At 40.3% G+C, this 15090-nt stretch overlaps 1 protein-coding gene across 1 annotated transcript; it reads right to left on the bottom strand.

Annotated features, from left to right (window-relative positions):
• Positions 1-5163: 5163 nt before the first annotated feature.
• Positions 5164-5978, bottom strand: LOC308489723 (pyridoxal phosphate phosphatase PHOSPHO2-like; the record flags this gene model as incomplete). The annotated part of the gene is given in 2 exon segments (XM_081031267.1): positions 5164-5763; positions 5767-5978. Coding segments are annotated over 2 exon segments (723 nt in total). The 5' UTR covers positions 5890-5978.
• Positions 5979-15090: the final 9112 nt, after the last annotated feature.

Below are 15090 nucleotides of genomic sequence, written 5' to 3'. Positions count from 1 at the left end.
GTGTCCATTGAAGCTGGGCTGTTCTCGCCTATTTTAAGTCGATGGTTAAAATTGTAACAGTTTAAAATACAAGCTTAGAGTTGTGTGGGCCGTTTAAGTTGAAAACGGAGATGTCTGTGTTATAATAGGTTGAAAACGGTGTAGACAAAACTTTTTGCAAAAGTGTTGACTTGTGCCTCCCAGGAAAGGGGACCTCCGTGAGGAGTCGATGTGGGACAGGGTTGGATCCAGCAACGTCTCCTGCAATTCGAATTTAACTCAAGCAATTTCATGAAGAAACGAGTGCAGTTGTCTGTGTAAAGAATGCAAATTTGAATGTGAAATTCAACACTAGCCCAGGCATTGAAGGGCACCAACCATTCCATTAAAAAAAAGTAATAACTTTCAAAAAGTAGATTTAAATTGCCTTGTTCTTTATACTTTTCATTCCACTCGTGAGGTGAATGATAAACGCAGAAACCTTCAAGATGAAGTTCTGTGACATTATTCGTCAAAAATTTCTAAATACAGTTTCCAAATCGCTTTACATTTATCCAAGGGTAACAAGAAAGACCGTTTTTATATAAAAGATTTTTATATTTTAAATGTTTTGTCTTCTACTTCTGATGTTCTGTCAGGTGTGGACAATAAATCCTGTGTATACTCCTTAGAAAACGACTAATTTTGCTTTCACCTGAGAATACTTTTGCAATATTTCTAGAGGCATTTGATAGAGAAGTCTATTCTCTATCAGCCCTAACAAAAGCAAAGCTAGATTATCAAATGTCCAAATGTCTCCTTTATACTTTCAGCGATCTTTAAGAAAATATCATGTGTTAATATCCACCATGAAATCTGTGTCTCAAATGCCTCCATGTGGAAGACTTCCCTTCAGTAAGAATTTTTTCATATAAGAGCATTTTGAACAGGCTTTTTCACGTATTAACTGTAGGTTTGACTGCTATATACATTTATGATGTTATGTTCACTGCTATGTACATTTATGATGTTCATTTATGATGACACAAGATTGAAGCATTAGTTATAACCTTTCTATGTTCATTACATTTGAATGAAGACACGTGGGACCTTTTCATTTTTTTGCTCCTGGAAAGAATGCTGCAGTGGCTGCCTCTGAGCAGGTCGACTTCCCTGCACAAGTTGAGGGTTCCTCTGTGTTGGGCAACTTGAAGTGTGACTACTGTGTCAAAGACGGTACCGTTCATGTTTTGATAGATTCTGGCAAGATACCCTTCCCCGAAGCTGCACACATACCCTTCCAACCAATAACATGTGAGTTTTCCCAAGATTTAACCAAAACTTGATCCCATAATACTTTATGTATTTTGAAAATCTGTGTGGGGACAGAGCCAAGAGTGCAGTTTCCAGGCTCTAGGCCTCAGGTGGAAAGGTGCTGGCTCAGTTAGTAAATGGCCATCAACTCTGATTGGATGGCCATCAGCTGTGGCTATTTGGCCGGCAGCTGGGAACAGTGAGCCATTGGCCACTAATATAACTGCCATGGCTACGCTAGAAGAAAACGGGGGCTAGCAAGAAGATGGTGACTGGCAAGCGCGGATTGCAGTTAGCATGGCATAGTGTGGGTTGTAGATTGCAGAGAAGTGGACCGCAGGTTGCGGATAGTGTGGCTCCTGCTTCCTCTGTGTCCAACCCAGCCACTAGTGAGAATATAGTGGTATGACTCCAGTCTCTATGGTTCCGTGGGTGTTCCTTTTTGGCCTCATCATATCCTGCATTATTACGTGGAGCGCAGGACTAGATAACCTGCATGGCACCCTGGATGACACTCTGAGAAAAATGACAACTGTGTATTTCCATTGCAACTGTGTAAATTTCATTTTTTGTAGAAATGCAAACTGAATTTTCATATTTTGATGGTATTTTATTTGGTAGATTTCTAACAAGTTGTATTCTGTAGCTTAATTCTTTGTATGTACTTTGTCTTATACAGTTTGTAATTTTTTGCAGTCACTCAGGGTTGTGCCAAACTTCACAGATTAAGTCATAGTCCTTATTTCACACACCAGCCAAGTGGGCCGGGTCCTCAGGCCACCCCTCCCTCTGATGAGCTGGCTACACATTCAGGGATTTTCATGACCCTAAGAGTCAATATCTCACTACCATGACTTCCAGAACTCAGGAAAGTACTATACTTATGATTACAATTTTATTATTGCAAAAGGATACAAATCAAAACCACCCAAGGACAGAGTGACACAGGGCAAGGTCTGAGAGGGTTTCAAATGGAGAAAATTTTCATCCTAAGGGACACATTACCCTTTTTGCACATCAATGTGTGACAATATGCAGAGTATTACCATCCAAAGAAGCTCACTCAAGCTTTCAAGTCCAGAGCTTGTATTGGGGTTTCATTTAGTAAGTGTGATTGAACGGAGTCTCTCCAGTGTTCTCCTCAGAGTCAGGTGATACCACCTGGCTCAAAGCTCCAGACTTCTCATCACTGAAATGGCTAGCCTCCCAGCTTGAGTCATTCCATTATCATTAATAAGCTAGAGGCCCAGGATAAATCAACTTGTTAGCCTAAATTATCAGGGCCCTCCAGGAATAGTAAAGACACTCCAATCACTAAGGAAATTTCAAGAGTTGAGTAGTTAACCACGAAAAACTGGGATCCCTGCCAAATTTTTTAATTATTTATTTTTTTGCAAAGTGAAAGCAGTTTCTCCAGTAACTGTCTACTCCATAGGTAGAGGAGAGCTTGCCTCCAAAACCAGAGACAACCCCAATTTTTTTTTTAATTAAACAGCATTGAATCCTAAATCTTTTTTATCTTGCTTCCTGTCACCTCACCTATTTCATGATTACAACTACAAGGTTGCTGGTTCAAATCCTTGAGTCCCGAAACAGATGGTGGACTACACCCCCTGCAACTAACAACAGCAACTGGACCTGGAGCTGAGCTTCGCCCTCCACAGCTATCATTGAAAGGACAACTTGACTTGGAAAAAATCCTGAAAGTACACACTGTTCCCCAGTGTGTCAGCTGTTATTGAGAAAAAAATCTTAATTTAAAAACAAAGAAAAAAATGTTTAGACTCATTTATATCCTTTATTCTCATATGAATGAAGAGGTAGATTTGAATTTTATAAAAACCACAGCATACCAGCCCGGAGTACTGCTGTCAGGAAGAGGAGCCCCCACAGCATCTGGCTGTGTAAAACACTGGGGATTCCAACTGTTCAGGTGGTTCAGAAAGCTGCAGTAAACCCAGATGTCCTCTTACACTGCCTGTGCACAGACTTACTCACTTGCAGGCACTCACCTTGGGCTCCAGTGGAGGGACGGTGACCCTGGGCAACCTTGGAGATATACGGGGGCAGGGGAGAAACTGAGGTGTATAGCTATAGGGGGAGGACTGGAGGACAGTCAGCATTTTCCCAGTGAGGGGTCCTTCTCCCATGCAGAAGGCAGCCAGATGCCACATTTCCTGTGTTGAGCCTAACCCCACAGGCCAAACCTGAATCTGATTGGCCTGGTGAGCTCCACAGCTCCACGCTGCTGACTCAGCTGGGACTGCTGGAAGCACTTTTCCACAAGCTGCCAGCCCCTCCACATTGCACTCTGTTGGAAAACTATCAGAGTCCACAGGCCCCACGCAGGCAGCAACTAGCCTTGGTGAGCTCTGAGACTTTTCTGTGTCACTCCAGTCTCAGCACTGGCACCAAACCAGAGTCTACATTAACCTATTGACCACAGCTCTTCCCACTCTAGTGATTCCCTGAGACTCTGCTTCACCAAACTTGCATACAACACGAGGCTTTATCAGCAACTGCACCTTAAGGGAGTCAGCAGGTGGCAACAGGCCTCTAGGTGTTCTCGCTTTTTCTGGAGTTACCCCAAACCTGGTATTGGTGGAAGCTGTACTTGGTTTGCAGAGTGGCCTCTCCCATGCCCCTCCAGATTTTGCACAGACAGCAAACAACTGCAGATGGCTTTGTAACTCCTACCAGCTAGCCCTCGGCCAGTCACAGGCAGTGGCTGAATGGAGCACCTCCCAAAAGGCCCCAGAACCAACATCAGAGTCCACAGCAGAGCACCACCCAATTAGCCGCAGAAGTGGCACAGACAAAGGGTGGTCTCAACAGGCACCAGAGCCCACTGGGGAAAATTCCACTCAGTGGGATAAGCCTCCCCCGCAGCAGCCCATAAGTTGTGGATATGGCCAAACCCCACAGCCACTCAGCCTGAGGGTCAGTCCCATGCACTAACATGCCAATAGCAATCAAGGCTCAACTATAACAGGAGAGCACACACAACCCACAGAAGGGACACTTAAAATCAAAGGACAGATAAAGATCTTCCCAGACATGAAAAAGCTAAAGTAGTGAATCACCACTAAACCAGTATTACAAGGAATGTTAAAGGGACTTCTTTAAGACAGAAAAAAAAACCCAAAATTACGAATAATAAAGTGGCAATAGCTACATATCTATCAACAATTATTTTTAATGTAAATGGATTAAAGGCTCCAATCAAAAGATATAGGTGGGCTGAATGGATAAGAAAACAAAACCCTTACATATGCTGCCTACAAGAGAATTACTTCAGATTAAAAGACGCACACATGGATGGAAAGTAAAAAGCTGGAAAAAGATATTTCATGGAAAAAAGAAAGCTGGAGTAGCCATACTTAAACTAGGCAAAATAGACTTTAAAACAAAGGCTATAACAAGAGACAAAGAATGACCCAGTAATCCCACTTCTGGGTATTTATCTGAAGAAACCCAAAGCTCTACTTCGAGGGGAGGCATGCATCCATATGTTCATTGCAACTTTGTTTACTATGGCCAAGTAGTGGAGGCAGCCTGGGTGTCTGTCTATGGAAGAATGGATGAAGAGCAGATGGTACATATATACAAGGGAATATTGTTTAGCCATGGAAGGGAACGGGTTCTCGCCTTCTGCGCCGGTATGGATGGACCTGGAGGGTATTGTGCTCAGTAGAGTATAACAAGACTCAGATCAGCAGGCATCAAGGGACCAACTGGGAACAAAGAGATTTAGAGATTTCATGCTCTTTATTGGATCCCTGTGGGCACGTAGGTGTCTACAGCCCTCACCCACCTCTTGTTGCACCCCTCCTCCCTTCCCTTTACATAACAGATGCATGAATTTGGAGTGCTCTTTTTTTTTTTGGCATATTACTCCTGTATTAGAAATTGTAAATGAGAAATTACTTCAACACCTGAAGACCAAGCTACAACACAATATTCCATAGGCTCAAGATTTTGAGACATTCTGGAAAGAGTTTTCTGTAAAGTATATCCTTTCCGTGGCATCGCAACATCATTCTTCTTTAAAAAGGTTACTGGACAAAGATCATTTACACCATCAACAATATAAACAATTCGCGTATAATTCACTCCCTGTTGTAATTGTTTATCTACAAATTCTACCAAAACTACATTTTTGCAAAGATTTTTGGGACACCTATAGTAAGAATGAGCATGATAATTTTCCACAGTGAGATGACAACTGCCATCAAAAGCTGGTGGATTTGTAAACACTTTATCAAATACATCATGAAAATTGGTTGCTTCTAAAACCCAATCTATGAAGACTGAATTTGAATCCGAAATAATGATGCAATCAAACTTATCTTTGTTCTTTCTTATAAAGTTTAAAAGCTCCACCATTTTTGAAGTGAAAGGCATTGATGTTACTGCTCTTTTCATTTCATCTTCTCTCACACCTTCATCTCCCAAGTAATTGAAGACTCTACCCATAATTTCTGTCCAAAATCATTTTTTATAAGAATCTTTTAGTTCAATAGGAAGCTTTTTCTCTGGAGCACATTGTACAATCCAGGTGTCACTGTTGTCATCTATGATTGTATTGTCAAAGTCAAAAACCAGCAAAATTTTCATGGTTCCAGAAACAGATTTGGGTTACCCCAACTTAGTATTTCCAACACAATCTTACTTCACCATAAAGTTCTAACAGTCAGGGCAATCTTCAGTTTTAAACACCAGTCAGTTTCTAACCAACATTACTCCTACTCCATATGCAGGAAACAAAGTCCTCTGGTTAGGAGCAAATGAATGGAGACCTCTTAACTCTAGCATTATTACGGTGGAACATCTGATAGAACACCTGTGAGGCTCGCAGGGAAGATAAGCGCATGAAACTACGTGGGGGTCGTCCCCCCAGAGGCACGCAGTGAATTAGAACGGAAACACCAGGCCGAGCGGGCTCCCTAGGTCTCCTCACTGGCCGGGGCCGGGCGTCAGGAAGTGTCTCAGCCTCCGTCCTGCTCCCGCGGAGTCGTCCCGCGCATGTCGCATGTCGGTGTGGAGTGCTCTTAAGATGGATTTGCAGAAGTCTTGAAGCCACCCATCTTCTTGAACTAGTGCCTTCTTGGTCAATAAACCTGTCCTTGTTCCAGACTGACATTTTGAATACTGGACATTGAAGCACTGAGCACATGAACCTTGAATGTTTAGGAATTAGAATTTTCATATACTCCTGATGAAGCAGGGCCCGGTGGGCACCCCTCATAGGAGAGGCCTTGCCACATTCCTGGCCTCACCTTTCCTTGACCTATAGCTTAGTAATCGATTATCCCCCTGCAGCTTGAGCTTGGAATGTCCCCTGTCCCAGTTCCCTGTTTTAGAAAATTAGCCTGAGACTTATGATTAATACCCTTAGGATTATTGATCACAATCCCTATGGTCTAGCATTCTCTCCAGGCTACTCCCATCATTGTTTCTGCGTTACTGATGCCACTAAAGAACCACGTTTTTAGAGGGAATTCTTGCAGACTCCAGGAACCTGTAGTGCTCCCTCTGGAGGAACGCCCAGATTTTCCCTTAAATACCCAAGCCAATCTGAAAATGTTAAGGCAGTTTGTGAAGGTGTTAACCCGCTGCCTTCGCAGATCTCCAGTGCTCTGATAATAAACGCTTATTCTACCACCCAACTCCTGTGTCAGTCTATTGGCTGAGCCGTGCAAGCAGTGCGAGCCCTGGATTGGTTGCCCTTAGGTTTCACTGATAGGAGTAAAAAGTACATTCACTTTGGACAACTGTTTGGTAGTTATTTATAAATTAAATGTTCACCTACAGTAGGGGAGCAGAATTTGTCACCCCAAAGTAGTCTTGTTTGGCATGAGGATTATTTTAGGCTGGTTTCCCTATTTCCCCGAAAATAAGACCCAGCCAGACAATCAGCTCTAATGCGTCTTTTGGAGCAAAATTTAATATAAGACCCAGTCTTATTTTACTATAAGACGGGTCAATTTAACCTAATCCAATCTAATCTAATCTAATGTAATATAATATAATGTAATATACATGGTCTTATATTAATTTTTGCTCCAAAAGACGGTTTAGAGCTGATTGTCCAGCTGGGTCTTGTTTTCGGGAGAAATACAGTATTTTAAAGAAATGGCAGACAGGAAAATCTGAAAACTGCATAGAAGTTTCCCTTTTATAAGACATATTTACATTCTTACAGGAAATCTCCATTTGTTTAAGGGTGTTTCCCTCCCTGTAGCTAGAAGAGGACAACCAAATCTCAAGAAATTCTTATTAATGGAGCAGGCAGAGACTGGAATCTGCAAAGCAGCCTTACCCTGGATTACTGTACTTTGCCTGCTAATCTCATTAACTGTACTTCCCCTTCCACCAACATCCTTTGTCTTTAGCTAGAGATGGTATTTGAAGTGGTGGCTTGAGCCATTTGGGCAGTTACTTAGTTTTTCTGGGTCTCTCACCTGTATGCAGGAAGTATTCATGTTATTGAACTTCTGTTTGTTTTCCTCCTGTTGATCTTTCATGACAGGTGTGGGGGTTCTCAGTCAGGAATGTAGAGGGGTATATTTTCCCTTCCCCACACTACACTATTACCAAAAAATAAAAGTAAAAATTAAAAGAAAACAATGAGAAATTCCTCTGAAGTACTACCCCAAGTTTCCTTTCTATGTTCCTCCGTCCACCTATATTCACCTCCTATTCTATACAAGCATTTATTTACAATCAGTGTTAGGGAAGAAGAAACAGAATGTCAGAACCCAGCATCTACATTCTCAAAAGAAATATGAGACACCTACTACACAACTTTTAAAGTATTACGAGAATTGACTCACATAAATGTATGTGAGGTTCCCAGCACCGTGCACCTACTTGTAAGCACATAATAAATGCTCAATAAACACTGCAGTAATGATGTATCTGTTATTTTCCAAACACAGACTTGTGTAGGGGTGGAAAAATTATCCGTCTTCCCTTCTAGGTTTTTTGGCTTGTCTAAGAATTAAATTGACATAGACAGATTACCAAGAGAAAAACAAACAAATGTTTAATAACATGTATACCTCCTGTATACAAGGGAGAGACCCAGGAAAATGGAATGACTTGCCCAAATAGCCAGAGGCATCACCTTAAAATACCATCTTCAGCTAAAGACAAAAGAATATGTTTGGGGTGGGTAGGCAGTTATGGGAGAAAAATCACAGTAATCAAGAGTAAGGTTGTTATGCAGATTTAACTTCTGCCTTATCCATTGACAAGAGTTTCTAGAGATAGTCATTTCCCACTTCCTGGTACAGTGAGGGAAACACCCTTACAAATGGAGATTTCCCTTATGAATGTAAATGTTTTCTTGCCGAAGGGTAACAACTACTTGGTTTTCAGAGCTTCTCTTATTCTTGCTGTTTCTTAAAAGTAACCATCTTAAAGTAATCAATCTTCCAGGGGCATATTTTGCCGGTGGTGTATTTTGTTCTTCCCTTCCTCAGACATTACTTCCTTCTCTAGCCTTCTGCAATCTTTAAAGGGGCAGGAAAGAATGTGATCTTTCAGGACAATGATTTTTGGTTTTCTGTGCTGAGAGAAGATGGTGTAAGGGCTCAGGTGTGCTGTGTCTTTCTCTGCTGTACTGCTACAGGTAATGGGGCCCAGGGGGAGCAACATCAGTACGTACATGTAACTTGTTAAGATTCCACTTCATGGGCCCCACTCCAAAGCTGCAGAATCACAATTTCTTTGAGTGGGTCCCAGAACACTTAATGATTTACAGGCATAACTTGTTTTATTGTTCACAGACAGTTCACAGATAGTTTTTCATCAACATTGAGGCAAGACCCTGAGGGGACTGAGTCCTAGAGAGCAGTTTCCAAGCTCTCAGCCTCACATGGAAAGGTGCTGGCTTGGGTAGTAGATGGTCATCAGCTGTGACTAGTTGGCCATCAGCTGTTACAGGTTAGCCATTAACCACTGATAGAACTGGCGTGGCTAAGCTAGCAAGTGGCGGAATGTAGTTTGCGGATTGCAGAGAGCTGGATTGCAGTTAACAAGGGAAGTCGGTTGGCAGAAAGAAAAGGACAGAGGGTTGCGGGCTCCTGCTTCCTGGGTCTCCAACCCAGCCGCTAGCGAGACTATAGTGGTATGACTCCTCTATGGGTGTTCCTTTTTGGCTTCACCATATCCTGCGTTTTTATTTGGGGAGCAGGAGCTGAGACCCCCACGACACCCCCCATGACAAACCCTCTATCAGCAATAAAATTATGACTTGCTGACGGCTCCGATGATGGTTATCAGTTTTTAGCCAGAAAGTATTTTTTTAAATTGGGGTATGTACAGTTTTTTTAGACAATACTATTGCACCCTTAACAGGCTACAGTATAGTATAAACATAACTTTTTTGCACTGGGAAACCAAAAAAAAAAAAATCGTGTGACTCTCTTTATTGCAATATTTGCTTTATTATGGTGGTCTGGAACCAAGCCCCAGAAGGTATGCCTGTATCTCGAAGGTATGCATGTATATGGATATTAAAGCTTGAAAAGCAAGGCTTAGATATTGCATGTGGTTCTCGACCCAAGTTTCCCAGTAGGATCACATGTGAAGTTTTAAGAAGGATCATCACCTGTGCCCTTCCCTCATATAATCTGTGTGTTGGTTCTGGTGGGAGCATCAGTGTTGTTTTAATTAGGTGCCTCAGTAATTCTAAGGTGCAGTCAGGGTCAAGCACAAGGGCTCCCTGATAATTTATGAGAGTTGAGTGCAGCCTTTAGACCAAGATAGGGGATAAGGTCTGCTTTATGTGGGTTTGGAAGGAGTAGGTCAGTGCAGCCCTCATTTACCATCTGTAGCAGAATTTGTGGGCATCTGTGGGAGGCCAGTGCCCCTGAAGACAGGGAAGAAGAAATTCACAAGTTGGTCTCCATGTCGGAGCTCCTTCTCTGGGAATCATTGCTCCTGTGACAAAGGACTAGGAAATTGGGCTTTTTCTGCATTTCAAAGTCCTGCCTGTGGATGAAGTGTTAGGCCATGAGGATCTGCTGGTGAACTTAAAGGTGTAGTCTCAAAATGCAGGTGTGATTTCTTCACATAATCAGAAAAAAAATTGGAGAAGGAGAAAGAAGAGGAAGAAATGGCAGGTTTTCAGGTAAGTGTCATGTTCTGGGTCTTCTTTTCCTCCTGAAAGGCCAAGCATTAGACTTTGCAAAATGTATTTCTCTACTTTTGATGTTTCTGTCTTACAAGGGGTTTCACCTACTTTTAAAAGTTTTTCTATTTTTTATTTATTTTTTAAACGATGCTCAAGGTTTAGAATAATTCTCCCCTGTACCCCAGAGCCTTCTGTCTCCATTTTTGCCATTCAGGCTTCCTATGGGCTAGAGAATTCTCACCTTGAATGAATAACCTATTATTGAAAATGTTCCTTTGTGACAGCTCAAGAGTGGAAGGTGAAATATCCAAGATTCTCATTGCGGGTGGGGTCGAGTCCTGGACTAACAGTGAAGAAGGAGAACATTTCATGTTTAGGTCCCATCAGGATGTTCCATCAGCTCTATGTAAACCAAGATTAAGAAAATGCAACAGGATGGATGTATGGCCTGGAATTACTTAGAAAGTTCTGAAAATGATAGGGCCTTGCTCCCTAGAATGCTGATGAAAATCCTGCTATTTAAAATACACTAAAGATTATAAGACGTGGGAGCTATATGTGGCTTGAAATCTGCATAAAACTGCTGTTTTCTCATAATTCTCATAATTGATTTCATATTCTGATTTACTTTCATTTGACAACAATGCCACAGCAGCGATCCTGTCCTGTGTGCACCAGGCACCTGATATCAATTTGTCCCATTTACAGCTGATGTTAACTTGGTTCAGGTGCTGTCTGCCACATTTCTGCACTAAAATGTTAATATTTTCATTCATAAGGATATTAGACAGATTTACTGAAAGATGTGCAGAAACCACCACATTTGATTTGGAAATTTCCCTTTCTTCCTGGTTTCTCTTTGCTTGTAGTTTGCTTTACAAAATGAAGGCTCTCACTTTTTGCCTACTGGAGATATTGACTTTTTTGCAAGTGAAGGTTCTGAATCAGTCGGGCCTCGTAAATTTTCATTTTATTCCATAGTCATGTCATAGACATACTCTTCTGTTCACTTCTTTGTATTTTCAGAAAAAGAAAACAAGAATCATATAATCTTAAAGTGTCTTAAAATTCTAAAATATAACAATATAAATAATAATTGAAACAAAACTTTTCAATGAAATGCAAGGCTCAGAAACAATAGCTATTTTATATCATTGTATGTGTTTGTCCTTATAGTGTGATTAAAAGTCAGAAGAAGCATCATCCATAAATAAATTTATGTTTTATGCCATTGAAAATATTTCTTAATTTCAGTTACTATGATTATTTTCTACTCTGTCAATTTTAACGTGTACATGATTACTTTTTGAATGTATGGGTCTTGGCATAAAATGTAAAAGTTATTAGATCAAGTTTGTGTTGCTATCTTTTAAACTTATTTCCATTACTCTTAGCAGTTTTGAAATCTGCTATGAACACTGCTTTAGAGTAATCTCTGTATATAGACCTGTGTGTCATTTTAGAAAAACAGTAGGTCAGATGACCTGGGTTAAAACCTAATCTCTACCATTTACTTGGTGTTTGAGAAAATAGTCTCATAAAAGAGGAGGAATAGTATGTTTGGTCTCATAGATTTTGGTTTTTTTTACATTAATTTATGAAAAACTGTTAGAATGATATCTAGGAACTAGTAAATGTTCAAATTGGATTCATGTTGCCACTCTTCACATTACATTAGAATCTGTAATTGCCTTAAAACTTTAAGTTCAAAGTCATCCAAAATATTTTCCCTTGGAGTTTGACCTCTTTGTTATACAAAAATGTTTTCTTTGGCCTATGGGCTAATGTCTTATTTAGAAATGCAGACTCAGATCCCACCCCAGAACTCCTGAATCAAAATCTGCATTTTAACAAGTTCTTCACTTCACCATTATGAAATTCTACACATTAGAATGTGATAAGTACATTTCTAATTCACCAAAACCGTCCCTCTAAGAAATATACACAACTTATACTATAAGTTGTGCTATAAATATAGCACTCAAAAATGTGTATGACTATGTTGATGACTGTATTTATAATTTTGAGAAATATATGGTGTTTATAGTGGTTTTGTGGATCATATGTAATACTCTTATCTCCGAGAATATATTAGAACATACGTGTACTATTGTATTGAAAATTATCGCACTGGATTAAAACAGGAAACTCACCAAAGTCAGAACAAGTTTTCTCATCTTTTTATCTTAGGTAAAATTACGAACTCTGCCCACGGCCACATGTTAAATGTGTCTTTCAATTCAGGGACTGTTGACATTTCGCGATGTGTTCATAGAATTCTCTCAGGAGGAGTGGGAATGCCTGGACCCCGCTCAGCAGAAACTGTACATATACGTGATGTTGGAGAACTACAGGAACCTGGTCTCCCTGGGTGAGAATGACTTCCTTCCAGAATTGTCAAACCACATTCAGGGTTTTGTTTCCTTCCTTTGAAAAATGTCTTTTAAAAGATTCTTTCTTGCATGACTGGCATTCAGATTTCTATGGAAGGGAAATAAGTAGGGGTTTGTTGGTATAGAGAATAAAATCTTCAGAATGTTTCATCTTGACTTTAACCTTCCTCTTTCTTGAGGTAATGTGCATCCTTCACTCTAGGTTAGTGGTAATTCTAGAAATTGAATAGTGTAAAATGGTATTGACCACATCTTAAACTAATTTCCACCCCTTATTTTTGTATCATCAGTACTTGGAAGTGGAGCTCAAGATCTGAACATTGAAAATCCCTCCTACGTGTTAAAGGGGCTGTCAGGAAACAGTCTTGAGGGAAATGATTTTCTAGAATCTACAATGTCCTCTCTTTTCTACTGAACACAATACTGGATTGGAAATGGGAGAATCTCCAGCAAAACTAATACTTCTCTTTTCTAATAAACAGGTCTTGCTGTAGCTAAGCCAGACCTGGTCACCTTTTTGGAGCAAAAGCAGGAGGCCTGGGGAGTGAAGATAAAGGAGACAGCCATCCACCCAGGTAGGTGGGAATGAATAAAGTAGATGACAAAGGTGAAAGATCCAAAGGTCAAGTCGGAAGCCAGACCTGAAACTGTGCACTGGGAAGCTCAGCTTCAATGAAAATGATTTCTGAGACGCTCCGGTTTAGTTCTGTTACTGACAGAGTGACAGCTCCTCTCCAACACTTACTGTGCTCTTCCATCCTCTAAGGATTCTCCTTCTGCCCCAGGGATCTCCCATCACAGTTGCAGTGAGAACCAAAGTCCTCCCCATGGACTGTGAGGGCCGGCACAATCTGGCTACTGTTCCATTGCTTTATGGGCCTGGGAACGTCTGCACATTGCTGAGGAATTCTGTTAAACCATTTTTAAAGTTTTGTTTTTGCCTCATGTCAGCAGTATGTGAGGGAAGTGGTGGAAATAATTGGGATTTGGTTCAGAAATCCCAGGAACATTGGGGACAAATGTCACATGTTTTTAGCTTTATTATTTATAACCGTATGGAGCCTTCAAACATAACCCTACTAAATTCAAACCCAGTAATTTTATCACAATGCAAAGCATCTCCCTAATATTAGAAAATCTAATCTATTTCACTTCAAAATTTCCCTTTTCCTTGGTTGAACTAACATTAGAATGTCAACTCAAATGTCATGCTCCAATTCCTCAATGGTAAAATAATTTAATATATCTATTTACATCATAGAAATCTTAATTCTATACGGGAGCTTGGAACATTGGCCAACCTAATGTAAAATCTCAATTGTTAACTTATTTCTTAATAAGTATCAGTTTATAATTTTGTCTTAATATGAAGTTTTTTGGGCCTATATGTTTTTACTTTCTGATTAGTTTTATGTAAAATTCATCTATGGTTTTATTTATTTAAAAAAAAAAAACATTTGGGGCCGGCCTGGTGGCGCAGGCGGTTAGAGCTCCATGCTCCTAACTCCGAAGGCTGCGGGTTCGATTCCCACATGGGCCAGTGGGCTCTCAACCACAACAACAACAAAAAACCATTTTATTTATTTTAAGTGTTTTTCCAGGACTCATCAGCTCCAAGTCAAGTAGTTGTTTCAATCTAGCTGTGGAGGGCGCAGCTCACAGTGGCCCATGCAGGGATCGAACCAGCAACCTTAGTGTTATGAGCACCGTGCTCTAAACAACTGAGCTAACCGGCTGCCCCTCATGTATGATTTTAGGTTAAAAAATTTTGATGTTAACATGCTCAAGTGTACACCTTTTGTAAGTGAGTTAGATAATTAGTTGCCACCCATACTTATTAACACGTTGAGTTCATAAATGTAAGTTTACTTCAGGTAAAAGTAATAGGTTTTTCATCTACTTTCCTCAACATGTATCTTAATGGTGGCATATTTTAATCTCAAAGGTTAATTTTATAGATCAGTGATTCTCTTCATAGTTTACAACTTTCTTGTTCCTTTATTTAGAAATGAGTGGGGTTTTTTTCTGTGGGATGCATTACAGCCTACACTTTGTGTAAGAATAGCAGAAATATGTTAATAATGTAATAAATTTTTCTAGTGTTATTTAAATATTTATTAAACATTTTTATTAGAGCTATTTATGAATGAGTCTTGTGCCTTTTTTGTGAAATTTTCCTGCTGTGCGGCACATGCCAGTGATTCAAAATGCTTGCTCTTCGTGGGAGCACAGTCACCGTTGGAAATTAGAGTTTTATAGAAGAGTTCTTTTTTCTTTTTAAAG

Source organism: Rhinolophus hipposideros, assembly GCF_964194185.1.
Source record: "Rhinolophus hipposideros genome assembly, chromosome: 21".
In the NCBI taxonomy this organism is placed as follows: domain Eukaryota; kingdom Metazoa; phylum Chordata; class Mammalia; order Chiroptera; family Rhinolophidae; genus Rhinolophus; species Rhinolophus hipposideros.
This window is presented reverse-complemented; position numbering and strand designations above follow the sequence as displayed.